We start from the raw sequence: 26,075 nt of genomic DNA on the forward strand, positions 1-26,075 counted from the left end.
CCCAGCCGGCAGGCGCGTCCTGCCCGGCTCCTCTCTGCAGACCAGCCCTCTCCCCGACGCTGAGTCCACTGCCAGATCCAGGCCCCACTGCCAGATCCAGGCCTCAGGAGTGTGCTCCTTTCCCCACCGCCTCCCTGCTTCGGGCCGCAAATGCATTTGGGATTAAATTTTCATGATGTGGCACAGGCCCGCAAGGGGGTGGGAGGGAGCAGCCGGCGCGGCGGGCTGGTGCCAGGGACGGGGTGGCCCGGCAGCCACTGCCCGGCGCGGCCTCTCGCCTCTCGCCTTGTCTCGCTGAGTCTCTGGGTCTCACAATTTTGCCTATGTTTGAGAAACCCCGGCTTCCCGGGGAGCTGGGACTCCTGGGTCTGAGGGAGGAGTAGCCCGCGGAGCCGTCCCCACGCGCCACCCTGTGGCGGCAGAATCCCCGGCCTGGGTGCGGAGGCGGCGGCCGCGGCTTCGGGCCAGGTGTGAAGGTGGAGCAGATGGTGAAGAGGAGGGAGTGGGAAGGGGGGCCTGCTGCTGCCAAATCCTCGGCCTTCGCCGGAACCATCACCATGGAGACAGAGGAAGGCGGAAAGGACCCAGCCCCACACTTTTTCAAGACCTGGGAATGAGTTCCTCGGCATCCCAGGGAGGGTTCCCGTGTGAACTACAAGTCCCAGCGGCCGCTGGACCTCACTGTTTGCTTCGGAAGGGTCGCGTACTCCGAGGGCCGCTGGGAATTGTAGTTCTCTGAGATAATGGGATGGGGCTACATTGCGCCCTCTGGTGGACAGGACGCCCACGTTCGCTCCTTCAGAGGCACCACAGACCCCAATGGATGTCATTCCCTACCTTTGCCCCTTCTCACCATCTACTCCCAGTTCCCCCCAATTCACTCCCTTCCAGCCACACTGGCCTCCTCGCTGTTCTTCCAACATTTACCACTGAGGCTCCTCTATTTACTCATCCTCCTAGGACTCGCTATGGAAGAAGGAGAGAGTGTTGGCAATCATTCATTAATTCAATAAATATTGAGTTCCTACTGAATGTCAGGCATTGTCACACCACAGGGGACACTGCTATGAGAGTAAGATTGTGATGTGAATTACAGTTCCAGGAACGGGCAGCTTGTCAGTACCAAGGGTGGGAAAGGCTGGAGATGATGGTGCCGATCTGATCACCAAAGGGCTGGGGAAACGTCGCCTGTGAGGACGAGACCATTAGAAATGTCCTGGGTTGTACTGGAAAAAAGAGGGAACAGCAGAAACTAAGAGAAGGTGCAAAAAACCTGTGTGGTCAGGACACTGCTCAGTGTGACTAGTCTGAGTGAGAGGGAGGAAAAGGCCAAAATGAGGCATGGAAGGGGCCAGCCCACACAGAGCCTGGACCTTCTCCTGGGGGCGCTGGGGAGCCATGGAGGGGCGGTGAACAGGAGAGGGGCAGGGTCAGCTGGAGGAGGGCCGTGGGGGAAACTGACCAGGGGAGACACTGGAGCCAGGAGGCCAGGGAGAGGATCCAGGAGACAGGACAAGGCCTGAGCCGGGGCAGGGACCTCTAGGTGACTCCAGGGCTATGGTCCAACGTCCCTCTTCCCTCCCTCTCCCCACGTACTCCCAGCCAGAGACAGAACGAAGGCAAAAATCTTTTATTTCAATTTTAAAGAAGCTACCAGCCTCTTCTCCCCACTTGGAAGCATAGGGAGATACCCGGTCAAGAAGGCACCGACAGAAGGGGCATCGCCACCATCAATTGCTGAGGAGAGACAGGAAAGAGGAGGATCATTCAGGACCCAGAAGTCGAGCCCCCAGCCCCTCCTGCCTCAGACCCAGGAGTGCAGGCCCCCCAGTGTCTCTGCTTCCCTGCGCCACCCCCTCTCCCCCACCACCCCAGGTACCCTTCTCTTCCGATGGAAGGCCGCCTTGCTCTGGTCAGAGTTGATCCGCAGGGGGATGTAGGCATCCAGACGGTACAGCGGCTGGGGGCCCCCCATCACCAGGCGGTTCTCTCCAATCTCCAGCGACAGCCCCAGAGCTCCATCCTGGGGATTTGGTGAAATCAGTCCACTCTTCCCTTCCCAGCAACAGGACGATAATAATAGGGGCCAGGGAGAGAAGCCTCGTGTGTCAGGATATCATATTTAAAGGGGCTAATCTCCCAGGGAAAAGGTGGGAGACTGAGCTCTCCACGACTGAGCACTTACAATCCCCTGGGCATCCTCAGAACAGCACCAGAAGTGAGCCTGAGGGCCCCTGGGACAGAGAAGGCAGCCGTGCTCAGAGGGTAGCACTAACCAGGCTCACACAGGTCCAGCAACAAGCCCAGATAACTCCCCCTTGGAGACCCTGACTCTTCCAGACCTCATTCTCCTGCTCTGCTCCAGCGTGCACTGACCAGTTTGGGGAGGTCAATTTCCGCCAAGAGGAGGTCAGGGGCTTCCAGCCAAAGGTTCAGGTGAGGCTTCTCAGGGCTGGGGAAGAAGAAGACCCAGAAGTGAGAAGAGCCGCCAGGTCTTTGCTGAGGCTGTTCCCTGTGCCTGGCATGCTGTTCCCTCCCCGTCTCCCTCCTACCAGCTCTGCTGCCTCAGGAAGCCTTCCCAGTGGGAGTTCTGCTTCTCCCCTTTCTGAGTTCCCAGAGCCCCAGGACACCACCCCCTATGGAGAGGGAGGGATTCCAAAGAGCCTTGAGGAAACACGAGAGAGGGGACCCATCAAAGGCCCACCCTTCCTCAGGTCTGAGGGAGTCGGGTGTGTACACGTCCCCCAGCTCCTGGATCCGAGGACGCTGTTGGGACCGGATATTTTGCTGGGAGATGGAGCCGAGGAAAGCCCGGTTCTTCAACATGCGCCACTCTGCGGGGAGGGAGCGCGGGGTCAAAGGTCACAGGGGTCAAGATTCCCATTGCTCCTTTAGGAGGCATTGCGCAGCCAGAGCCTCGTGGGAGAGACTCCGCCCCTCCGAGGATGCCAGCGATCTGACCACACCCCCAAGCTTGGCTTTAGGAAGCCCGCCCGCCTTAGCCCCGCCCCTCCAGGGTTATTGGCCAATACGATCTGCCTCCTGGAGATGCTGCTGGCTCCGCCCCTCCCAGGCTCTCCAGACTCCGCCCCTTATCTGGAATCCCCGGCCGGTCCCCCGAGCCAGGCTCACCTAGGGAAGCCTCGCCCTCTCCCTGCAATCCGCAGCCTAGGGGACTAAGAAAACCCTTGCCCACACTAGCCCGCGTCTCCCAAGGGCTGCCCCCGGCTGCTCCCGGCTCGGCTCCTCCCCGGCGGCCCAGGCCCCGCCCCCCACCTGGATTCAGCTGCAGGCCGTATTTGTCCTCAAGGCCCTCCCTGGCGATGGTGACCACGAGCTCTCGCAAGAAATCGCTGTTCTAGGAGAGAGAAGCGGAGGAGATGCGGGAGGGCTGGGGGCGGAGGAAGAGGCCCCCGCCCAGGCCTCGCCGCAGCCCCGCCCCCCACCTGCATCCTCCGGTAGAAGTCGCTGTTGACAGCTACGTCGTAGGCGGTACAACCCTGGCCTTCTGCGGGGAGAGAAAGGGGGTGAGACCCCCAGGCCTCCGTGAGAACACCACCGCTCAGACACAGACAAGGAGAAAACAATGGAGGACAGCAGCCACAGGAACCAGAGAGACCCAGAGACTATCAGGAAGTGAAGACTCGAGATACGCACTTGCCAGGCTGGACTCATACCAGCCTCCTCTCCAGCTCCAGCCTCTACCCCTCGGATCCTTCCCCACCATGTCCCAAAGCTGACCCCGCCCCTCCCTCACTCATAGCCCTCCCATGGCTCCCCAGTGCCCCCAGGCTAAGGTCTGAGCCCTTCCGCCTAGGCTGGATTCCCTGTGTGGTCTGCCCCTCCCACCTGGAGAGAAGCTCAATTCTCCTCTAGCGACCTTGTCCCTTCAGACTTCTTCCAAACACTCTGGATTACTGACCAATCCAATTCAATCATTCTCTCTGGCCTCTGGACCCCTCTGTCCCCTCTGCCTAGAACCCTCTTCTCTGTCTTGGCCTAAAGAACTTCTCAGGTTCCTTCAAATCTTATATCCAACATCTCCTCCTCCAGGAAGCCTTCCCTGACCGCTGGGTGGGGTGAGGAGCCCCCTCCAGCGCAGCACAAATCGCACCACATTGAAATCATATCTGTCTCCTTCGCCCTCACCCAAGACTGGAATTTTCTCAAGGACAGGTTCTGGGTTTGATAAGTCCCTACTCCCCAGGGTAGTGCCCAAAGCTTGGTCCCAGGAGGCTTCAGGGGACATATGTGAATTGAAAAAACACGGATATAGACACAAAAACGCAACAGAGACAGGGGTGAGACAAGGCAGAGAGATAGAAACAGGGAAGGAGGGCGGAGGAGAAAACAGGGATGAGAGCGAGAGCTGGTCCCGGACTAGAGCCAGGAGATCTGCTAATGAGCACAACTGCCCAGCCCTCCCTCGCCCTGGGGTGGCGCGGGGAGATTTGCCAGCCTGGCCAGGTGGGCAGAACCAGAAGTGCCGCATGCAGCGGGTGCTGGATGTCCAGGAGGCTAGGGATATGCCACGGGGAAGAGGATCAGATCAGAGGGGCCAGATTTCTAGGTCCTGAGGGAGGAGGGTCTCGGGCCCTGGATTCTTGGATCCCCGGGAAGAAAGGACCCAGGGGGCTGGATTCCTGGGTCCTCCGAGGGCACTGACTTGCATCCAGTTCAGCATGAGGCTCTCCCAGACTCATGGGGATGCGAAACCCGGCTTGGTCCTCCTCCAGCATCTGAAGCAGCTCATCCTCGGTCACGTCAGCCGGAGGAGGGATGCAGGGAGAGTGACAGATGTTGATGAAAACCTTCCCTTCCGAAGAGTTGGTCTTCACGCAGAAACCTGGTGGGAATGGGTTTGTCCTGACCATCTGTCTCTGCATGGGTCTCAGTTTCCGTCCATCTTTTGATCTGTCCTCCCCTTTGAGTCTTGGTCCTGCACTTTCCAGTCTGTTCCCTTTCCCACCCCTGGGATCTCTGACTCTCTATCTCTGAGTCTCTGTCCCCCTGGTCACTCCTGTCCTCCCCATCCTCTCTTTGGATCTTTGTCCCTTCCCTGCTCTCTCTGGGTCTCTGTTCACCGGGCCCCCCGCCCCTGCCCCCAGCCTCTCTACCCCATTATTGTGTCTCTTTGCTTCCTCCTCTCTGTGTCCCCTGCCCCCAGTCTCTATCCACCTCTCTCTGGGACTCCATCCCTCTCTTTGGGTTTCTGCCTTTCTCACCAGGCTGAGGCTGGATCTGTGTTGATTCTGGTCTGCTTGTCTGGGCTTGCTGGAGCTCCTTGGATGCCTGTGTGAAGGAAAACAACCTCCAGGCTTGGCGTCTGAGTTATCAGACCCCTTCCTTGTTCTTCAAATGTTTACTGAGAAATTTTTATGTATATAAGCTGTGCGGGGAATAAGACATACTATGTCCCTTTCCTCCTTTGAGAACCCGGAAGAACAACCCCAATCCCACTTCCATTTCTTCCAGAACCTAGCAATCTGGAGTTGAGCACCTACAATTCCATGTAGGCACTGTTGTTGCCCTAGTGCATTCTGGGAATTGTAGTCCCATCTCTGAGCACCAAGAAAAAACATCCCCCGAATACCCAGTGACCCAGGAGCTGGTCAGTCCGCACCTGCAGCAGCAGCTCCTCGAAACGCGCCGCCTCAGCGCCCATCGTCTCTGCCTCGTTTAGCTCCGGCACCAGCAGCCTCGAGTCAGCCATGGTCCTGGGGAAGAGACCTAGGCGTCCTCAGTAACCCCGACGTGGGGCACCTTCGCCGAACTCTGGAGCCTGCTGCCGGGCCCTCAACTGACTCCTGACACCCACTATTCTGTACGAAAATCTAAGAATCTGGCCTGAGACTACAAGTCCACTCAGACCAGACACCGTCGTCAAATCTGCTGTGAGCCAATATCTCTAGATGCTCCGTAGGTTCTACGCGCCCCATGTGTTAATAGCAGCCACACTTCCGGCCTCTGTGTAACCAGGGACTCGAGTAGGCCACCCTTCCGGCTACCCCGACGCTCATTCGTCAATCCTGCGACCGCATTCGCGTTACCGACCTATCACAGTCTAAGTCTGAAGCCGCGCCTCTCACCTCAACCAATCAAAACTAAATCCTGAGTCTGAACCCTAAATGCCACACTTCCTGTATCGCTTAAAGCCACACTTCTCCCGACAACCACATCTGTCTAGGTAACGGGCCAATCAAGGCTGGCGCACTTTCAAAACCTTAATTTCGATGTCCATCCTCCCTTCTGATCTCTAAACTATCACTTCGTCCCAGAGCCAGATTTGATTCTCTAGTAAATGTATTTCGGACTGAAAGCTGCACTTCCTGTCTCCAATATATGGACAGGGTGGCGAGAAGACACACCAATAAGGCCACCTTTCTAAATCTGGAGCCCTCCTAACTATTTGCAAAGGCACCCACATTTTCCTTCCCCCTTCCCCTGCTTTGAGGACTGCGCATGCTCCAAACTATATTTCCCACCGCAGGCCTAAAGGCGGGGTCACCGGGTCCTAAGGCGGGGTTACGCTCTATCCCCCCCCTAGCCCCGCCCTTTGGGCTGGAGTGGGTGGTGCCGACTTCGGACCCCAAGGTTCCCCTTTGGCAGAGCGCCCCGCAGTCCTTCGTGGAAAGCGGCTCAGGCGGGGTGATGGCTGCGACTCGAGCAGCGCCCCGCGCCCGAGAGATCTTCTCCACGCTGGAGTACGGACCCGTCCCCGAGAGCCACGCATGCGCACTGGTGAGGGCCTGCCAGGCCGGCGCTGCCTTTTCCTCCGCGGTATCTCTCTCCCCCCCCCAGTTCTCCGGGCCTTGCTTTGCGCGCCGACTTCCGTGATCCTCCGCGGCAGCTCAGCGACTCCGCCCCTCTCGGTTCCCGTGATTCCCGCCGCGCCTTAGCCCCACCCCTGGAGGACGTTCCCATGAGCCCTTGCGGTTGCCGTCTCAGCCCTTTCGTCTGTTCCTTGATCCCTGGGAGGTGTTGTGCTCCGCCGTGCAGAACTCACGGTGGTGCCTCCCCGCTTCCTCAGAAGCCCCCGAGGGGCTCCTGTGATTCCTCAGGGCCCCCTCAGAACCTCCCGTGATCCCCCGGGACTCAGAACTCCTGTGGGGCTCCCGTGATCTTCCAAGGACCCCCTTAGATTTCCCGTGATTCCTCAGAACATCCTGTGGCTCTCATGGTCCTCCGGGGCCCCCCCAGAATTCCTGGGTGGGTACCCAGGTAACCCGGAGACCTTCGGAACCTCCGTGGAGGCCCCCGTGACTCCTCAGGGCGCCCTCCATACTTGTGGGGCGCCTGTGATCTCGGGAACTCTCAGAACCCCGTAACTTACTGTAGTTACCTACTGCCCCTCAGAATACCCCCGTGGGGCTCCCGCGATCCCTCACTGCCTCTCAGAATGTCCCTTGGGGCTCCCATGATTCTTCAGGGCCTCTTAAGATCCTCGTGAGGATCCCGTGATCCCTCGGGGTTCTTCAGAACTTCCCTAGGACTCCCGTGATCCGTCAAGTTCCCTCAGAGCCATCTTGGGGTTCCTGTAGATAAGTAGGGTGCCTCGAAGATTCTGTAATTACCTAGACCCTTCAAAATTCCGCCATGGGGCTCTGTGATCCCACAGGGGCCTCTAGCCCCCAGGCGTGGGAAGCTTGGGCTTCTCTTGAGGGAGAGAGGAGGAGGCTAGAACAGTGGTCCGAGTGGAGGAAGATGAGGCCTGAGCCTGGCACAGGCTGTGGAGATGGAGAGGAGGGGATGAGACAGAGGTCCAGGAGGGACAGGTTGTGGGGCATTGAGAGGGCAAGGATTGGGGTCTGGCCTGTGACTGGGTGGCTGTTTCCCCCCCCACCCCATGGTGAACCCAGGAGGAGCTAGATTTCGGGGGAAAGACGCTGAGCTTGGTTATCACATAGTGAGAGTGTGAGGGACCTGGGGACAGCCTTGGGCCATGGCAGGAGCCAAATACTGCTTGGGCCTGAGCTTCAGGTCTGGAGACAGGGAGCTGGGACTCGCCAACATAGAAAGATAATTGAAATGTGGGAGTGACCAGATTATCTAGAAATAGAGTGTAGACTCAGATAAGAGGATCTGAGGTAAGTACAGAGATCTCCCACACTAGGAGGTTGGTTAGAGATGGAATATCCTGAAATAGCAATAATGTGATAATAATAGCTTGTATTTATGAGATGCTTTCTATGTGCCAGCCTCTGTGCTCAGCATGATCACATTTAATCCCCACAACAGCTGTGAGAGGGGATTATTGTCATATTTTAGTGAAAGCACACAGAGGCTTGAAGAGGTAAGTAATTTGCCCACAGTCAACGCAGTTTACAAGAGGTAAAGCTGAGATTTGAACCTGAGCCCTTGGATTCCAGAGCCCTTGGCCCCCACCACCTACCCCCAAGCAAAAGTCTCAATTTTGCATTCTGTGGGCCAGACTCAACCAACAAACATGTTTTCTTTGGCCTGAACTTTATTTTTGAAAATGTGCATCAGCCAGCAACTAATTCCATGTAAACATCCGGGATTCCAGCTTCTCTTGAAAATAAAATCCCACAATTTGGCGACCTTTGGCTCACATTTCCCGACAAAAATCATCTGGATCCAGTAGCGACTGGTTTTAGACAAGTCGTGAGTTCCCAGTCTCCACCAGGCCCTCTTCCCACACTAACATGGCCTGCCAGGACCCTGTGGACATTCTTTTAGAGGTTTGTTTTTCTTTGGGGGTAAATTTTGCAAACTTCCACAGAGTAATGATGATTCTGAACTCCCATTTAGCCATCACTCAGCTTCAACCATCATCAACATTTGGCCTCATACTGTATCTCTTTGTTTTCTCTCTTTTTTTCTGGAGTGATTTAAATCCCAGCTGTCATGCATGTTATTTTCCCATAAATATTTGAATCCTCATTTCTAACAGATAAGGGCTCATTTTGTAACATAACCATCAGGCCATTTTCATACTTGACAACATTAACAGTTATTCTTTAATATCATCTAATGCCCAGCTCGTGTTCATAGATCTCCAACTATTTCAAAAATGTTTCTGGGCCAGCCTGGTGGCGTAGCAGTTAAGTTCGCACACTCCATTTCGGTGGCCGGGGGTTCGCCGGTTCAGATCCCGGGCACGGACTGACGCACCGCTTGTCAAGTCATGCTGTGGCAGCATCCCATATAAAGTAGAGGAAGATGGGCACAGATGTTAGCCCAGGGCCAGCCTTCCTCAACAAAAAGAGGAGGATTGGCAACAGATGTTAGCTCAGGGCTGATCTTTCTCACACACAAAAGAAAGCCTCTTTCCCTGGGGAGTCTTTGAATTTGGAACTTCTGGCTGACCGTTTTATTTTATAATTTTATTTATTTATTTATTTTTCCCCCAAAGCCCCAGTAGATAGTTGTATGTCATAGCTGCATATCCTTCTAGTTGCTGTATGTGGGACGCGGCCTCAGCATGGCTGGAGAAGCGGTGCGTCGGTGCACGCCCGGGATCTGAACCCGGGCCACCAGCAGCAGAGCACGCGCACTCAACCGCTGAGCCACGGGGCTGGCCCCTGACCGTTTTATTTTAAAGTAAGCAGAGTAAGAGAAAAATCAGGAGAGTGTGGCATTGGAAATGCTAAGAGAAGACAGAGTTTGTAGAAGGAAAAAGTGGGAAGCGTGTCTTGGGTTTAGCAAGGTTTTAGGGAAGACAGGACCAGAGAGGGAAAGAAACCTTTAACAGATGTGGAAGCGAAATGCAATAAAATTCATAGAAGTTCTTAAGTCGTGCCACTCTGAGCATGTGACATGTATTGATCCATTTAGTCCTCACCGCGGCCCTGTGAAGTGTGGAGGGCCTATGATTATCCACATCTCCCAGTCATCTCCCAGATGGCTTAGCCGAGGCCAGGGTGTTATAAGACCCTAGCTAAGGTTGCACCCAAGTAAGTGTGGGAGCCAGATTCAGAGCGAGGCCATGTGGCCCCTCCTCCAGGCGCTCCACGCTAAACTGCCCCTCTTGCAGCACCCATGTGCTATGTCTTGGCCTTGGTTAGATGCCTCACAGCCAAATAAGTGGCACCTGGCAGGGCAGCATCGGGCCTCTGTCTTCAGTGAGGGTCCACGTGGCTCCCTCGCGTGATGACAGCTGAGGTGGGAGGGAACACCACCACACAGGCGCAGGAGCCGCCTGGCTTAGAAGCCACACGTCCCAAAGAGAGCCTGGTACCGCTTGATACAGCCTCATGGGCATCGCTTCTAGGGTCCTGGCAAGGGACATGCCCAATCACAGAATGCAGAGCACTCCAGGAAGCCCCAAGGCTCTGGCTTCCCACTGGACACTTATGATGCATTCCCAGTTTCCCCCGTCAAGGTGCAATGGCCCAGTTAGGGGTCAACATTGCCTAGTAAGGCAGCTGAATTGGGGCCGTCACGGTGGCATAGTGGTTAAGTTCGAGCACACCACTTTGGTGGCCAAGGGTTCGCAGGTTCGTGATCCTGAGCACGGACCTACGCACCGCTCATCAGGCCATGCTGTGGCGGCGTCCCATATAAAGTAGAGGAAGATGGGCACGGATGTCATCTCAGGGCCAATCTTCCTCAAGCAAAAACAGAAAGATTGGCAACAGATGTTAGCTCAGGGCTCCTCTTCCCTATCAGAAAACAAGAAAACAAAACACAGCTGAATTGTATCAGGTTTCCAGGGAAATAGAAAGTTATCCTAAGGTCATTTCTCCACAGAGGAGAAAAGCTTTTATTAATCCTTTGTTCACATTTTCTGTTTAAAAGTCAGTAGGATGCCCTTCATATATTGCTGATGGGAAAGTAAAGTGGTGCAGCTACTGTGGAAGACGGTTTGGCGGTTCCTCAATAAGTCACCCCTAGAGTTGCCACGTGACCCTGCAATTCCACTCCTAGGAATATACCCAAAAGGAGTCATGACAGGTGTTCAAGCAAAAACTCTTCCAGGAATGTTCCTAGTAGCACTATTCACAATAGCTAAAAGGCAGAAACTACCCCAATGCCCATCCGCTGAAGAATGGATAAAGAAAACGTGGCCTGTCCAGACAATGGAGTATCACAGAGCCATAAAAAATGAAACATTGATACATGCTACAACATGGGTGAGCCTCGAAAATACCGTGCTGAGTGCAAGAAGCCAGCCACAGAAAGTTACATGTTGTGGGATTCCATTTACTCGAAATGTCCAGAATAAGCAAATCTAGAGACAGAAAGCAGATTTGTGGTTGCCAGGGGTTGGGGCCAGTGGGGAGGGAGGGTGAGTGCTTAAAGGGTACAGAGTTTCCCTTGGGGTGATAGAAATGTTCTGGAATTAGATAGTGGTGATTGTTGCACAACGTTGTGAATGTAGTAAATGCCGCTGAAGTGTAGGCTTAAAATGGTGAATTTAATGTGCATGTGTATTTTTCTCCTACACAGGAAAAAAACTTAGCTGATGAGGCAAAGGGGGGCAGGTGTCCCCCTCCCAGAGGACTCTGGGTAGAGATTGAGCTCTCCCAGCTGCCTCCCAGAGCTCTTTCCAAACTGTCCCCCTCTCTCCCAGGCCTGGCTGGACACCCAGGACCGGCACTTGGGTCACTATGTAAATGGGAAGTGGTTAAAGCCAGATCACAGGAATTCAGTGCCTTGCCAGGACCCCATCACAGGTATGAGGTGTCCCCAGTCATTATGGGAGGGAGAGGTGTCTATACCCCAGCCGTACCCACCAGCAACACCCCATTCTCTTTGCTTAGGCCCTGAGGGCAGGGAGCAGCTGGTCGGGGGAGGAGGCTGAGATTTCTGGCTCCTCCTGATCACAGTCATCCCAATTATGGTTCCAAGTCCCTTGGACGCTTTTTGAAGTCACTATCTGCTAAAATCCCTTCCTTGCCTGTGGGAGGCAGCCAGAGCCATGACCAATAGATTTATCCCCATTTGTCAGATGACAAAACTGAGACCCAGAGTGGGCTGGGGACCAGTGTTACTGCCTTGGGGCGCTCCTGGGCTCTGGAAATCTCAGCCCCCTCCAGTTCTTACATGCCCCCAAATCTGGGTCCCCCATTCATCTCCCCAGGAGAGAACTTGGCCAGTTGCCTCCAGGCCCAGGCCGAGGATGTTGCAGCAGCTGCAGAGGCAGCCAGGACTGTGTTGGAGAACTGGAGCAGACTCCCTGGAGCCTGTCGGGCCCAGCACCTGACCAGGTAATGCAGTTGAGGTGTGGACCCTGGGAGGTGGGGAAGGACTTGGGGACAAAACTGTATTTCCCAGTATCCCATTGAATTCATTGGCAGCTAAGGCTCATATTCCCAGCATGCCTTTGAGCCTTCAGCAGCTAAAACATCCATTTACCACTATTCACTGGGATAGTAATGACAAAGCCTCTATTTCCCAGCATATCTTTGGGGCTCATCTGAGCTCCATTTCTCTGCAGCTCATTGGGGCTGGTGGAGCCGTTTTCCAGCACATTCTTGGGGCAGCTAGAGACAAAGATTCTGTTTCCCAGAGTGCAATTGATACTAGAGCTTAAGCCTCAATTTCCCAGCACCTTTGGGGGTTACAAATAGCCGACATCTTTACACAGCACCCTCAGGTTTTCGGTGTTTCCAGGACTACATTTCCCATGAATCTTTGGTGCCTTCCACCCCCTGGTAAATGGTGGGGATGCCGCCAGCATTTCATGGGAATTGTAGTCCAGGTATGTGGGGTGTGTATCAGGACTCTATAAGGCTGGGGGATAATGGGAAATGACCATCTGCCTTGCCTTCCCCACAGGCTGGCCAAGATGATCCAGAAGCACCAGCGGCTGCTGTGGACCCTGGAGTCTCTGGTTACTGGTCGGGCTGTTCGAGAGGTTCGAGACAGGGATGTCCCACTGGCCCAGCAGCTGCTCCAGTACCATGCAGTCCAGGCACACAGCCAGGAAGAGGTGCTGGCGGGCTGGGAGCCCATGGGTGAGAAGCAGGAGTCCTGGCCCCCAGCCCCCTCCTCCCTCATGACCCAGCAGTGCCTGCCCCAGTCCCCTCATTTGTTCTTGCAGGAGTAATTGGTCTCATCGTGCCACCCACATTCTCCTTCCTTGAGATGATGTGGAGGATTTGCCCTGCGCTGGCTGTGGGTAATTGATGGGCTGGGGGCCTGGACTCCTGGGTCTGAGGGTGGTGGGGCCCGGGGACCGGGACTCCTAGGTCTGAGGTGGGAGGGGCCCGGGGGCCCAGACCTTTGGGTCTGAGGGAGGAGGGGCTGGGGGCCCAGACTCCTGGGTCTGAGGGAGGTGGGGCCCAGGGACCTGGACTCTGGGGTCCTTGAGCTGCCTGCCTTCCCCAGGCTGCACTGTGGTGGTCCTCGTGCCCCCGGCCTCCCCAACGCCCCTCCTCCTGGCCCAGCTGGCAGGGGAGCTGGGCTCATTCCCAGGAATCCTCAACGTGATCAGTGGCCCTACCTCCCTGGGACCAGTCCTGGCCTCCCAGCCGGGAGTCCAGAAGGTGGCCTTCTGTGGAGTCGTCGAGGTATTTTCAGGGCTGAGAGGGGGCCGGGACGTGGCTGGGGGGCCAGAAGGCGCCTGTCCCAGCTGAACCTTGCAGGGGTCCCACAGGAAGGACGTGCCCTTCGGCGGACCCTGGCGGGCAAGGGTCTCGAGCTGAGCCTGGCCCTGGGGGCTGAGTCGCTGCTGCTGGTGACGGAGGCAGCGGACGTGGACTCAGCCGTGGAGGGCGTTGTGGATGCAGCCTGGTCCGACCGCAGCCCGGTGAGCCCCGTGCGCTCGTGTCCCCTCGTGTCCTGGGGGCCCTGCATGTCTGTCTCCAGACCTTAGGGCCCCACGTCTCTGTTCATTTTCATTTTCAGTTCTTTGCGTCCCAAAACTCTATCTTTACACTGTCACACGTGTGGGGGTCCTCAGCACCTCAAGTTTCTGAATCTCCAGGTCCCAGCTCTCCTGGTCTTGCAGAGTCGGGGGCTCTGTGTCTCTTATTCTTTAGGACTTCCTTCGTTTTTCTGAGTGGCCATGTCCTTCATTTTCCAACCTCTCTCTTCACTCTGAATCGCCAACTTTCTGTGACCCACTTCCTATCCGGAGTTTGGGGCCTCGGAGAGTCTCCCGGGTCCTCGGCCCCTTCTCCCTGACCCTCCCCTGATCTGTGCATGTGTGTCCCTGGGTCTCGGCCCTCTGTGGGGACCTGTCCCCATCACGTGGGCCCTGAGTTCACCCCCACTGACACTGCTTTTCCTAACAGGGGGGCCTCAGGCTTCTCATCCAGGAGTCTGTGTGGGACGAGACCATGAGACGGCTCCAGGCGCGGATGGGGCGGCTGCGTGCTGGCCGAGGGCTGGACGGGGCCGTGGACATGGGGGCCCGAGGGGCTGCCGCACGTGACCTGGCCCAGCGCTATGTGCGCGAGGCCCAGAGCCAGGGCGCACAGGTGAGCTGGGGGCACAGACTCGGGGGTGCTGGGGGAGGAGGGCCTGGAGACCTGACTCCAGGGTCTGAGGGAGGAGGGCCTAGAGACCCGACTCCAGGGTCTGAGGGAGGAGGGGCTGGGGGCCCGGACTCCTGGGTCTGAGGGAGGAGGGGCTGGGGGATGGACTCCCGGGTCTTTGGGGAGGAGGGACCTGGGAGTGGACTACTAGATCTATTTCTCTTTCTCCCCAGGTGTTCCAGGCTGGCGATGTACCCTCAGACAGCCCATTCTATCCCCCAACCTTGGTGTCTGACCTGCCCCCAGCCTCCCCATGCACCCAGGCAGAGGTGAGCCCCTTAGGCCCCCAGAGATCCTCCTCCATCCACCCATCCTCAGCCGGCCGTGGGCAGCAGCACACCACCTACAGAGGCCCGGGGGGTGACCATTTGGCCTGGGTCTGGGGGCTGCCGACCGCTGCAGGCTGGTCCCCTAATGGGTGGGATATCGGAGGGAGGGGCCGGCCAGGCTGCCTGCGCTCCCTCGTCACCCCTTCCAGGTGCCGTGGCCTCTGGTGGTGGCCTCCCCATTCCGCACAGCCAAGGAGGCACTGGCCATGGCCAACGGGACGCCCCGAGGAGGCAGTGCCAGTGTGTGGAGCGAGAGGCTGGGGCCGGCCCTGGAGCTGGGCTACGGGTTAGTTGGCATCCACGGGGGCACAAAGAGCTGGACGGCCCCAGCTTCGTTCCTGGTGTCTCCCTCTCTCTCCGGGTCTCTGTCCCTCTCTCCAGTCCCTCTCCCCCCAGTCTCTCTGACTCACTGCCCGCCTCAGTTTTCTCTCTGCTGTCCCCTCCCTCCCTGCAGGCTCCGGATGGGGACAGTCTGGATCAATGCCCACGGCCTCAGGGACCCTGCGGTGCCCATGGGTGGCTGCAAAGAGAATGGGTCTTCCTGGCACGGGGGCCCAGATGTGAGTGCCCCCCTCCCCACCCGTCCCACCCCTTTGTCCACCCCGTGCCCACCTTGCGTCCCCTTGACACTGTCCCTCTCACAGGGTCTGTATGAGTACCTGCAGCCCTCAGGGACCCCCGCCAGGCTGCCCCACCTTTCCGAGAATCTCAACTATGACACTTTTGGCCTTGCTGTCCCCTCCGCCCTTCCGGCTGGGCCTGAAACAGGGCCCAGGTGAGCTCTTCCAGGGGCTGCAACTCCCCGCATCCCTGAGGGGCGGGAGGGGAGAGGAGAAGTTGTGACAGGCTCCTCCACAGACTGGAGGGTGATTCGTGAGAGCCCTTGAGGGTCTTGCTGAGAATTGCATTCTGGGTCTTACGGCTTCACCCCCCCACCCCCAGGCCTGATGAGAGTCTTAGTTCTGCCAAATGAAAGTCTGTGCTCTCGCAGAGACTCATGGGGCCAGGAATTTGTGGTCCCCCAAAGGTTCATGGGAGCTGTGGTGGTTCATCGAATGGGATGAGGCGTGGGCTCTGAGCAGACCTGGCCCCAGGACCCACCCTGACACCTCACTTTGCTCCAGCCCAGCACCCCCCTATGGGCTTTTCGTGGGGGGCCGTTTCCAGGCTCCTGGGGCCCGGAGCTCCAGGCCCATCCAGGATTTGCAGGGCAATCTCCATAGCTATGTGGCTGAGGGTGGAGCCAAGGATATCCGAGGTGCCGTGGAGGCCGCTCACCAGGCTGCCCCCAGGTAAGGGGCGTCAGGCGGGAAAGCCCAGGGGTCGTGAGGCATCAGAGGGGGTAGTCTGGGACCCCCAAGGGCTGATGGGTTATGGAATCTGGACGCTGAGGGCAGATGGGCAGTGGAGTCTGAACTCCCAGGGCTGATAGGATATGGGTCTGGCCCCTCACTCGCCTCCCCGGAAGGATGGGCCACAGCCCCTGGACCCTGAGGGCAGGGGCTGTGGACAGAGATGGGGCACCTGGGATGAGCCAGGCCCAGGATGCCCACCTGGTGTGTACTGTGTGCACTGTTGACCCACAGCTGGGTGGGCCAGTCGCCAGGGGCCCGGGCAGCCGTGCTGTGGGCCCTGGCAGCCGCGCTGGAGCGCAGGGAGTCTGCCCTGGCCTCGAGGCTGGAGAGGCACGGAGTGGAGCTCAAGGTCGCCAAGGCGGAAGTGGAGCTGGGTGTGAGGCGGCTTCGGGCATGGGGGGCCCGTGCCCAGGCCCAAGGCCACACCCTGCAGGTGAGAGGGGTCTGCAGGCGGGCGGACAAGGGGGGGCAATCTGGAGGGAGGTCAGAGCAGGGGCTCTGGAATGAGTCAGACATGGGGTCCGGGCCCAGCCCCACTGCCTCCCAGCTGCATGATCATCGGCAAGTAGCCTCACCTCTCTGCACCTCAATTTTCTCATCTGTGTAATGGGCATACGGCCTGCCTCATAGAGAAGTGTTTCAAATTGTTGTTAGTGACCCATTACTGGGCTGTAAAATCAATTTAGTGGGTTGGGGACCGGTCTGGTGGCATAGTGGTTAAGTCTGGCGCGCTCTGCTTCGGCAGCCCAGGGTTCGCAAGTTCAGATCCCGGGTGCAGACCTACACACCACTTGTCAAGCCATACTGTGGTGGCGTCCCACATACAAAAAAGAGGAAGATTGGCAACGGATGTTAGCTCAGAGCCAATCTTCCTCACCAAAAAATAAATAAATTTAGTGTGTCGTAACCATGATTTTCTCTTTTTTTTGATAAAAAAGACTAGGGTAGAAAATAGAGAGTACATTGCACAGAGTATTTTTTGGTGTGACTTTTGTTTGATTTATATACATAATATGCAACTAAATATGGATACTGGGTTGGTGTGAACCATACGGCGGGTCCAGTGAAGAAACTGTGAGGATTCAGCGACCTCAGGGATAGAGATAACAGAAAGATAACAGAAAGATAAGAAGTCATTTGACCTGGGTCACCTCCATAAATGAGATGCAATCATACAATTACAAGATGGTATTGACCTTGAGGAGTTGTTAATGAAGACTAAATGAGCTGAACACCTAAGGCCTGACATATAGCCAAGGGCTCAAAAAATGTTTGCTTATGGATGGCCACTAAGCACCAGAAAAGACGCTCAACATCATTGATCACTGGCGAAATGCAACTCAAAACCACGATGAGATATCACTATGTACCTATTAGAATGGCTGAAATTCAAAAGAGAACCACACCAAGTGTTGGTGAGAATGTGGAGGGACTGCAACTCTCGCCCCCTGCTGGTGGGAGTGTAAAAGGGACAACCACTTTGGAAAACCCTTGGGCAGTTTCTTAAAAAGTTAAGGGTACTCGTACCATATAACCCGCCATGATTCCTAGTTATTTATTTAAGTAGATTTAATTTTGGGCCGGCCCCGTGCTTAGCGGTTAAGTGGGCGCGCTCCGCTAGTGGCGGCCCGGGTTCAGATCCTGGGCCCGCACCGACGCACCGCTTCTCCAGCCATGCTGAGGCCGCGTCCCATACGGCAACTAGAAGGATGTGCAACTGTGACATACAACTATCTACTGGGGCTTTGGGGGAAAAAAAAGGAGGAGGATTGGCAATAGATGTTAGCTCAGAGCCAGTCTTCCTCAGCAAAAAGAGGAGGATTAGCATGGATGTTAGCTCAGGGCTGATCTTCCTCACAACAAAAAATAAATAAATAAGTAGATTTAATTTCTAGATTTTAACCCAAGAGAACTGAAAGCATATACCTGTAAAAAGACCTACACACAATTGTTTATAGCAGCCTTATTCATAGTAGCCAAAAACCAGAAGCAACTCAAATGTCCCTCAACAGATTAATAGAGAAACAAGGTGTGGTTCATCCTTACAATGGAATCCTACTCGGCAGTTGGAAGGAGTGACTATGCTACAACGTGGACAAATCTCAAAATGACTCAGCTGGGTGAAAGAAGCCAGATAAAAGACTATGATTCCATATCTAGAAAATTCTGGAAAATTCTAGAAAATACAAACTAATCTATAGAGAGAAAGCAGATCAGTGCTTGTCTGAGGACAGAGAGGTTTCAAATAGGGGCAGGAGGGAAGGTGCAAAGGTGCACAAGGAAATTTGGGGGGTGAAGTTCATTATCTTGATAGTGGTGATTGGTTTCATGGGTGTCTACATGTATCAGAATTTATCAAATTGCACCCTTTAAAGTGTGTGCAGTTTAGTGAATGTCAGTTGTGTTCTATAAAGCTTTAAAAAAAAAAAATGGGGCTAGCCCCATGGTGTAGTGATTAAGTTCGGTGCATTCCACTTCAGTGGCCTGGGTCCACAGGTTCTGATCCCGGGCGCGGACGTGCACCACGCGTCAGCCACTCTGTGGTGGCGACTCACATATAAAGTAGAAGAAGATTGGCACAGATGTTAGCTCAGGGCTAATCTTTCTCAACAAAAACAAAATACACACTAACAAACCTAGACTCAGGCCAGGTTCTGAGCCCTCTACACACATTAACTCATTTCATCCAACAAATCTCTGAGGTAGGCACTATTATTAGCCCCATTTTTTTTTTTTTTTTGGTGAGGAAGATCAGCCCTGAGCTAACATCCGATGCTGAGCCTCCTCTTTTTTGCCGAGGAAGATTGGCCCTGGGCTAACATCCGTGCCCATCTTCCTCTACTTTATATGGGATGCCGCCACACCGTGGTGTGACAAGTGGTGTGTCGGTGCGCACCCAGGATCCGAACCCATGAATCCCAGGCCACCAAAGCAGAGCGTGTGCACTTAACCGCTTGCACCACCGGCCAGCCCCTAGCCTCATTTTAAAGATGGGAAACTGAGGCCCAGAGAGGTTAAGTGACTCACCCAAGGTCACACAGCTGGTGAGTGGCGGAGCTGGGACTTGAAGGCAGGATCTGGCTCCAGTGTGTGCTCTGAACCATCACCTGTTATGTTATTATTGGAGTTGTTACGGAAAACAAAGATGGGGATGAGGAAGAGAAGGGGCGGGCGATGGAGAAGGCCCTGGGAGGGCAGTCAGGCTCCCTTGCCCCTCCCTTGACCTCCTGCCCATCCCTGCAGGTCGCAGAGCTGAGAGGCCCCGTGCTCCGGCTGCGGGAGCCGCTGGGCGTGCTGGCTATCGTGTGCCCGGACGAGTGGCCCCTGCTCGCCTTCGTGTCCCTGCTGGCCCCTGCGCTGGCCCACGGCAACACTGTGGTCTTGGTGCCCAGCGGGGCCTGTCCCATCCCTGCCTTGGAGGTCTGCCAGGTACAGTCGCCTGCCTTCCTGCTGCGGCTCCCAGCAGCCTCTGGGGCAGCAGATGGGTGAAGGGTGCCCCCAGGCCTGCACGGAGCTCGGCTGCCACCCCACCCGCCTTGATAACCCCAGACCCAGCATCCAAGCCTCCCTCCTTGTAGACCCAATGACCATTCTCTCCAGACTGCAAGCCTTGACCAGTCAGGATCCCAGTCCCATTCCTTCCCCAGATGCTCACCCCTCACCCTGCCCCCACTGCCCTCAGGGTCTCTGACTCCTTCCCTCCCAACCCTGGATGACCCACTCTCCCATCCCCTAGGATATGGCCACCTTGTTGCCTGCGGGCCTGGTGAACGTGGTGACAGGCGACCGTGACCACCTGACCCGCTGCCTGGCCTTGCACCAGGACGTCCAGGCCCTGTGGTATTTCGGATCTGTCCAGGTACCCTTTGTTTCGCTATCTTCAGCATCTTAAACGTGGCTACACCCCTTTAGAACCACTGTTGCTAAGGGAGAGAAACTCCTTGGCAACCAGGTTCTGAGGTCTTGCCCCTTTAGAGCCCCGGTTGCTAAGGAGGAAGATCTCCTTAGCAACAGGGGACTGAGATTCTGCCTAGCCCAAAGACCTAATCTCATTGGACATCCCATTGCTAAGGACCACACCCTAGCAACAGAGTCAGAAGCCCACAGTCCACCCTCTTAAACCTCCTGATGGTGACAGATGGGAACTCCTTGTCAACAAGAACCCTGGGCGCCATTCCTTCCAATGTGGGCTGTTAACAGAGGAAATTCCCTAGCCACAAAGGTCAACCTTGTTTCCCTCAGCATCTGGAAATTTTGCTTGCTAGGAGCTGAGCAGTATAGCAACAGAGCCTAGATCAAGCCCTGAGTCCCCTCCTCAGTAACAGTTCTTGTTGCCAAGGGAGCAGCTGCTTAGCAACCAAGCCAGTGGATATGCTGATCCCCCCTCTCCCCATGCCAGGGCTCCCAGTTTGTGGAGTGGGCCTCAGCAGGAAACTTGAAGCCGGTGTGGGTGAACAGGGGCCTCCCACGGGCCTGGGATCAGGACGCTGAGGGGGCAGGCCCAGAGCTGGGGCTGCGGGCAGCACGGACCAAGGCCCTGTGGCTGCCCATGGGGGACTGACGCCTGAGCACCACCACTCCATCTTGGACGGAGGAGAGATGGATCCAAACCAACACCAGATGCCTGAAACTTTCTTCTCATGGTTCCGTGCTCTCTAATACACCCTGACCAACCTTGGCTGTGCTTCTGAGGGGAGGGAGAGCAGGCAGCAACTTCTGGTCTATTTGAGGCCATTTTAGTTCTGACTCTCGGCAGCCCCGAGGGCTGGTTCCACTACAGCACAGAGTTTATGAAACAGATAAGGGGACCCTGGAATCCACAGCCGGGGCCCTGGGGCCTCTCGTCTCTTCCGATCTGCTCCATCTGGCGGCGGCTGCTCTTTGCCTTTGTCTGCGTACACGTTGCCGCAGAATCCATAGTGTGCTGGTACGAAATAAAATGCAGTAGCTCTCTGGAATAAAATAAAAGCCCTGGTAAGTAACTTTTGCCAATTTCTGTGGTGTAAATGCTCCCACCATGTCAGATTTCAAGCCCCAGATGGTTGAACAACCAGCTGACAGAATTCCTGAAATTTTTTTTTTTGCTGAGGAAGATTCTCCCTGAGTAACATCTGTGCCAATCTGCCTCTATTTTTTATGTGGGTCGCAGCCACAGCATGGTCGCCGACGAGTGGTATAGGTCCGCACCGGGGAACTGAACTCCGGCTGCTGAAGCAGAGCATGCCCAACTTAACCAGTAGACCACAGGGCTGGCCCCCAGAATTCCTGAACTTCTAGTAATCGGGTCCCATGAGCCAAAATGAGCCGCTTCAGCATACCACTGTTTTAGCAGATGCCAGGAACCCACTCAGGCTAGCTTAGGATAAAAGGGAATTTTCTGGAAGGCTACAGAGATACCTTACAGAAGACAGGGCGGGACAGGCATCTGGGCGCCCCGGGTCCCGAGAACCCGGAATGTAGACAAGAACCTGGGCGGGTCCTGTCTCCATGGGCCCCTGATCTCTTGGGTCTTGTATTTCTGCCTATCTGCTTCATTCAGATCTTTCTAGAAAAGATGTGACTTTAGGAAAGCTTCTTAATGACTCTGGGCCTGAGTTTCCTCATTTGTAAAATGGGGTTCATAGTTCCAGCCTCATTGGGTTGACTCAGTGATGGGTAACACAACGTGCTTAATGAGTGTTAGCTGTTAATTAGCGGTTGATTGTGTTCTGGGGCAAATGAGAATGGGCAACCTCCTGTCCGTATTTGACTAAGGCTGGGCAGAATAGATTACCTCTCATGGGATCTGGACATTTGGACGGGAGAGACACAGGAATGGGAGAGTTGGAGGAAAGTCTCTGGAAAGTTCTAGTTCCTACCTGTGGTTTGACAACTGCCTCCCAGATTCCGTGGGCTGCCTTGGTGTCCTTCCTGTTAGTCCTGTTGCTTTAACCAGCCAAAGCCAACTGTGGCAGGTCTGTGTACCACCGACCCAGACCACAGAGGATGCTCAGTGCCGCATCCCCAGGAGGGGACATCTGATTGGCTGGCTAGGTCAGGTGTCCACTTCTAGTCCAATCATCTCTGACCAGGAGGCAGGGGTTCCTAATCAAAGCAGCCATCCAGTCAGTCAACAACTATCCGTTGGGTGCCTGCTCTGAGTGGGTCACTGTTGTAGGTGCTGGGGAGATGGCCATGAACAAGACAGAACCTGGCCTCCTGGAGCTGAGGTTCTGGTGGGTGAGAGGCGTATTAGTTTCCTGTTGCTGCTGTAACAAATTACCACAAAGTTAGTGGCTTAAAACAACAGAAATGTATTATCTTGCAGTTCTGGAGGTCAGAAGTCTGAAGTGGGTCTTGCTGAGCTAAAATCAAGGTGTCAGCAGCGGCTGGGAATTTGTCCCAAGGGCACTAGTGAGCTGCAGAGAGTCTGTGAGCAGAGGAGAGGTAGGCTCAGCTTTGGTTGAAAGACACACAGACATAACCTAAGGGGACATGTACTATGATAATAGACGAAGCTCAGGGCACGCTAGGGGCTCAGAGAAGGCACCCTGCCCAGCCTGAGTGTGTGTGTGTGTGAGGTGAGGGTGAGGGAGGTGGCAGGAATTCCCAAGGAAGGTGCAGTCTTCATTGAGTTTTTTTCCCGACTTTATTGAGGTATGATTGACCAATAAAAATTGTATATATTTTGGTTGTACAACGTGATTTTTTCAAGGTGTCAGTGTGGCAATTTAATATACTTATGCATTGTGAAATGATTACCACAATCAAGTTAATTAACACCTCCACAACACCACATATAGTTACCTTTTATATACGTGGTGAAAACACTTGAGATCTATTCTCTTAGCAACTTTCAAGTATGCAATTCGTGTTTTGTTTTGTTTTGTTGCTAAGGAAGACTAGCCCTGAGCTAACATCTGTGCCAATCCTCCTCTATTGTGTATGTGGGTCACCGCCACAGCATGGCCGCCAACAAGTGGTGTAGGTCCGCGCCCTGGAACCGAACCTGGGCCACCAAAGTGGAGCGCACCGAACCGAACCACTAGGCGACAGGGCCAGCCCCTGAAGTATCCAATTCTTTTTTTTTTTTTTTTTTTGGTGAGGAGATCAGCCCTGTACTAACATCTGCCAATCCTCCTCTTTTTGCTGAGGAAGACTGGCCCTGGGCTAACATCCGTGCCCATCTTCCTCCACTTTATTTATTTATTTTTTTTAAATGTTTTCTCTCTTTGTTTCCAATATCAACTTTTTTTTTTTCCTTGAGGAAGATCAGCCCCGAGCTAACATCCATGCCAATCCTCCTCTTTTTGCTGAGGAAGACTGGCTCTGAGCTAACATCTATTGCCAGTCCTCTTCCTTTTTTTTTTTTTCCTCCCCAAAGCCCTAGTAGGTAGTTGTATGTCATAGTTGCACATCCTTCTAGTTGCGGTATGTGGGACGCGGCCTCAGCATGGCCGGAGAAGCAGTGTGTCGGTGCGCACCCGGGATCCGAACCCGGGCCACCAGTAGTGGAGTGCGCGCACTTAACCGCTAAGCCACAGGGCTGGCCCTTCTTCCACTTTATATGGGGTGCCACCACAGCATGGCTTGCCAAGCAGTGCGTCGGTGCACGCCCAGGATCCGAACCTGCGAACCCTGGGCCGCCGCAGCGGAGCGCGTGCGCCTAACCGCTTGCGCCACTGGGCCGGCCCCTCAAGTATCCAATTCTTTTTTTTTTGTGTGAGGAGATCAGCCCTGTGCTAACGTCTGCCAATCCTCCTCTTTTTTTTTTGCCGAGGAAGACTGGCCCTGGACTAACATTCCATGCCCATCTTCCTCCACTTTATATGGGACGCCGCCACAACATGGCTTGCTAAGCAGTACGTCAGTGCGCTCCCGGGATCCGAACCGGTGAACCACGGGCCGCTGCAGCACAGCATGTGCGCTTAACTGCTTGCGCCACTGGGCCAGCCCCTCAAGTATCCAGTTCTTGAAACCAGCATTGACTAGTATTGTTAACTGTGGTCACCATACTGTACATTAGATCCTCAGAACTTATTCGTCTTATAAGTAGAAGATTGTACTTTTGGACTGACATCTCCCCATTTTCCCCACCCCCCAGCTCCTGGCAACCACCGTTCTACTCTCTGGTTCTATGAATTCAACTTTTTTAGATTCCACATATAAGTGAGATCATACAGTATCTGTCTTTCTCTGTCTGGCTTATTTCTCCTAACGTAATGTCTTCCAGGCCCATCCATGTTGTCGCAAATGGCAGGATTTCCTTTTTTATGGCTGAATAATATTCCACTGTATGTATGTACCACATTTTCTTGATCCATTCATCTGTCAGTGGACACTTAGGTTGTTTCCGTGTCTTCCTGGCTATTGTGAACAATGCTTCAGTGAACACAGCAGTGCTGATATCTCTTTGAGATACTGATTTCATTTCCTTTGGATAAATACCCAGTAGTGGGATAGCTGGATCATATGCTAGTTATATTTTTAATTTTTTGAGGAATCTCCATACTGTTTTCCATAGCGGCTGCCCCAATTTACATTCCTACCAATAGGACACAGGGTTCCCTTTTCTCCACACCCTCTCCAACACTTATCTTTATCTTTTTATAATACCTATTCTAAGTATGGTGTAAGGTGATAGCTCATTGTGGTTTTCATTTGCATTTCCCAGATGATCAGTGATTGCATTGAGTCTTGAAGGGCAGTGAGGATCTGATTAGGCTAGAAAAGTGGGGGCGGGAGAGCCTCCCAGCAGAGGGACCAGCATGTGCAAAGGCCCAGCAGTGGAAACAGCCTTGAGGGAACTGTCATAGGTTGAATGATGGCCCCCAAAAAGATATGTGCACGTCCTCACCCCTGGAACCTATGAATGTGACCTTATTTGGAAAAACAGTCTCTGCAAATGGAATTAAGTTAAGCATCTCAAGATAAGATCATCCTGGGTTATCTGAATGGCCCCACATCTAATGGCATGTCCTTATAAGAGACAGAAGAGGCGAAGACACAGTGAGAAGAGGAGAAAGTCATGTGAAGACAGAAGCTGAGATGAAACTCAATTTCAAGCGCCCCTCCCCTTCCCCTGGAGGTTGGAGGTTGGAGGTTGGCAAGTTGGGCTGATACCCTGTGCCTCAAAGCCCCAACCTTCTGATCACATGGTTGGTCTTTCTGGCCTGACCAGCCCCCTTCCTTCTGACCAGCCACCTCATTAGCATAAACTCAAGTGTGGTCAGGGGCCGCCCAGGAATAGCCAAGACACCGCTATCACTTATTCAGGAAATTCCAAGGGCTTAGCGGTTGTCTCGCAGGAACCAGAGACAAAGAGCAGACGCGTTCTCTATTATACAACAGTAACGAGGAAGGAAAGAGGCCGGGATGCAGTTGTTCATCCATTTAACAAATACTGAGCGAGCACAGGTACGGTTGGTTCTAGGTGCTGGAAATCCAGCAGGGCAAACAGACACCCACCGTGGTCTTCCTGGAGCTGACGTCCCAGTGGGGGCAACTGACAAGCCGATAAGTAAACTGCATGGTGTGTCAGAAGGTGATAAGTGACAAGGGAGAGAGCAGTGGTGGGCGTGCTGGGAGGGGGTGCAATTTGAAAAAGCGTGGTGAGGAAGGCTTTGCCTATATAGTTGAGCAAAGACCTGAATCGGGGGGGTGAGCCATGTGGGTGTCTGGGGCAGGGCATTCCAGGCAGAGGGAACAGCCAGTGCAAAGGCCCTGGGGCAGGAGTGTGGCTGCCTCAGGCACAGTGAGGAGGCCAGGGCAGAGAGGGGACAGGGCCAGGTCCTGCAGGTCCATGTGGGCCACGGTGAGGAGTTTGATTCTGAGTGTGGTGGGAGCCAGGGGAGGCTTTGGAGCAGAGCGGCATGAGCTGACTTGGGGAACACCCTGGGGGTGAGGTCGTGAGGTCTGTGGCAGGGAGCCCAATGAGGAGGCCGCAGTGATACTCAGGTGGGAGA

At 54.8% G+C, this 26,075-nt stretch overlaps 2 protein-coding genes across 3 annotated transcripts; one reads left to right on the forward strand and one right to left on the reverse strand.

The window, feature by feature from the left end:
• Positions 1-1,615: 1,615 nt before the first annotated feature.
• Positions 1,616-6,790, reverse strand: PIH1D1 (PIH1 domain containing 1). 2 transcript variants are annotated; one of them, XM_058529856.1, is made up of 10 exons: positions 6,713-6,790; positions 5,624-5,717; positions 5,226-5,292; positions 4,667-4,846; positions 3,447-3,508; positions 3,277-3,358; positions 2,705-2,834; positions 2,377-2,452; positions 1,880-2,023; positions 1,616-1,737 (listed from the first exon to the last, which is right to left on the reverse strand). In XM_058529856.1, the coding sequence occupies exons 2-10, from the start codon at positions 5,711-5,713 to the stop codon at positions 1,696-1,698; spliced, it is 873 nt and encodes a 290-aa protein (XP_058385839.1). In that variant the 5' UTR covers positions 5,714-5,717; positions 6,713-6,790; the 3' UTR covers positions 1,616-1,695. The 2 variants fall into 2 exon arrangements, with proteins under 2 accessions (XP_058385839.1, XP_058385840.1); XM_058529857.1 differs by lacking the exon at positions 6,713-6,790 and adding an exon at positions 6,486-6,539.
• ALDH16A1 (aldehyde dehydrogenase 16 family member A1) lies at positions 5,727-21,113 on the forward strand. The gene is made up of 17 exons (XM_058529855.1): positions 5,727-6,741; positions 11,537-11,639; positions 12,047-12,173; positions 12,745-12,923; positions 13,010-13,087; positions 13,297-13,478; positions 13,565-13,717; positions 14,205-14,390; positions 14,621-14,716; positions 14,926-15,062; positions 15,231-15,336; positions 15,421-15,551; positions 15,901-16,068; positions 16,363-16,564; positions 19,375-19,560; positions 19,868-19,990; positions 20,531-21,113. Exons 1-17 carry the CDS (start codon positions 6,463-6,465, stop codon positions 20,690-20,692), a joined length of 2,598 nt encoding a protein of 865 aa, XP_058385838.1. The 5' UTR covers positions 5,727-6,462; the 3' UTR covers positions 20,693-21,113.
• Positions 21,114-26,075: the final 4,962 nt, after the last annotated feature.

Source organism: Diceros bicornis, chromosome 34 (assembly GCF_020826845.1).
Source record: "Diceros bicornis minor isolate mBicDic1 chromosome 34, mDicBic1.mat.cur, whole genome shotgun sequence".
Taxonomy (NCBI): domain Eukaryota; kingdom Metazoa; phylum Chordata; class Mammalia; order Perissodactyla; family Rhinocerotidae; genus Diceros; species Diceros bicornis.

Excerpts from the sequence above, each read along its gene's own strand:
- PIH1D1 (XM_058529856.1), bottom strand. The coding sequence starts at position 5,713 with ATGGCTGACTCGAGGCTGCTGGTGCCGGAGCTAAACGAGGCAGAGACG. Across the intron at positions 5,293-5,623 it reads TCGAGGAGCTGCTGCTGCAG|GCATCCAAGGAGCTCCAGCA; the intron begins GTGCGGACTGAC and ends TCCTTCACACAG. Across the intron at positions 2,024-2,376 it reads AAATTGACCTCCCCAAACTG|GATGGAGCTCTGGGGCTGTC; the intron begins GTCAGTGCACGC and ends CCAAATCCCCAG.
- ALDH16A1 (XM_058529855.1), top strand. The coding sequence starts at position 6,463 with ATGCTCCAAACTATATTTCCCACCGCAGGCCTAAAGGCGGGGTCACCG. Across the intron at positions 11,640-12,046 it reads TTGCCAGGACCCCATCACAG|GAGAGAACTTGGCCAGTTGC; the intron begins GTATGAGGTGTC and ends TCATCTCCCCAG. Across the intron at positions 19,561-19,867 it reads CTGCCTTGGAGGTCTGCCAG|GATATGGCCACCTTGTTGCC; the intron begins GTACAGTCGCCT and ends CCCATCCCCTAG.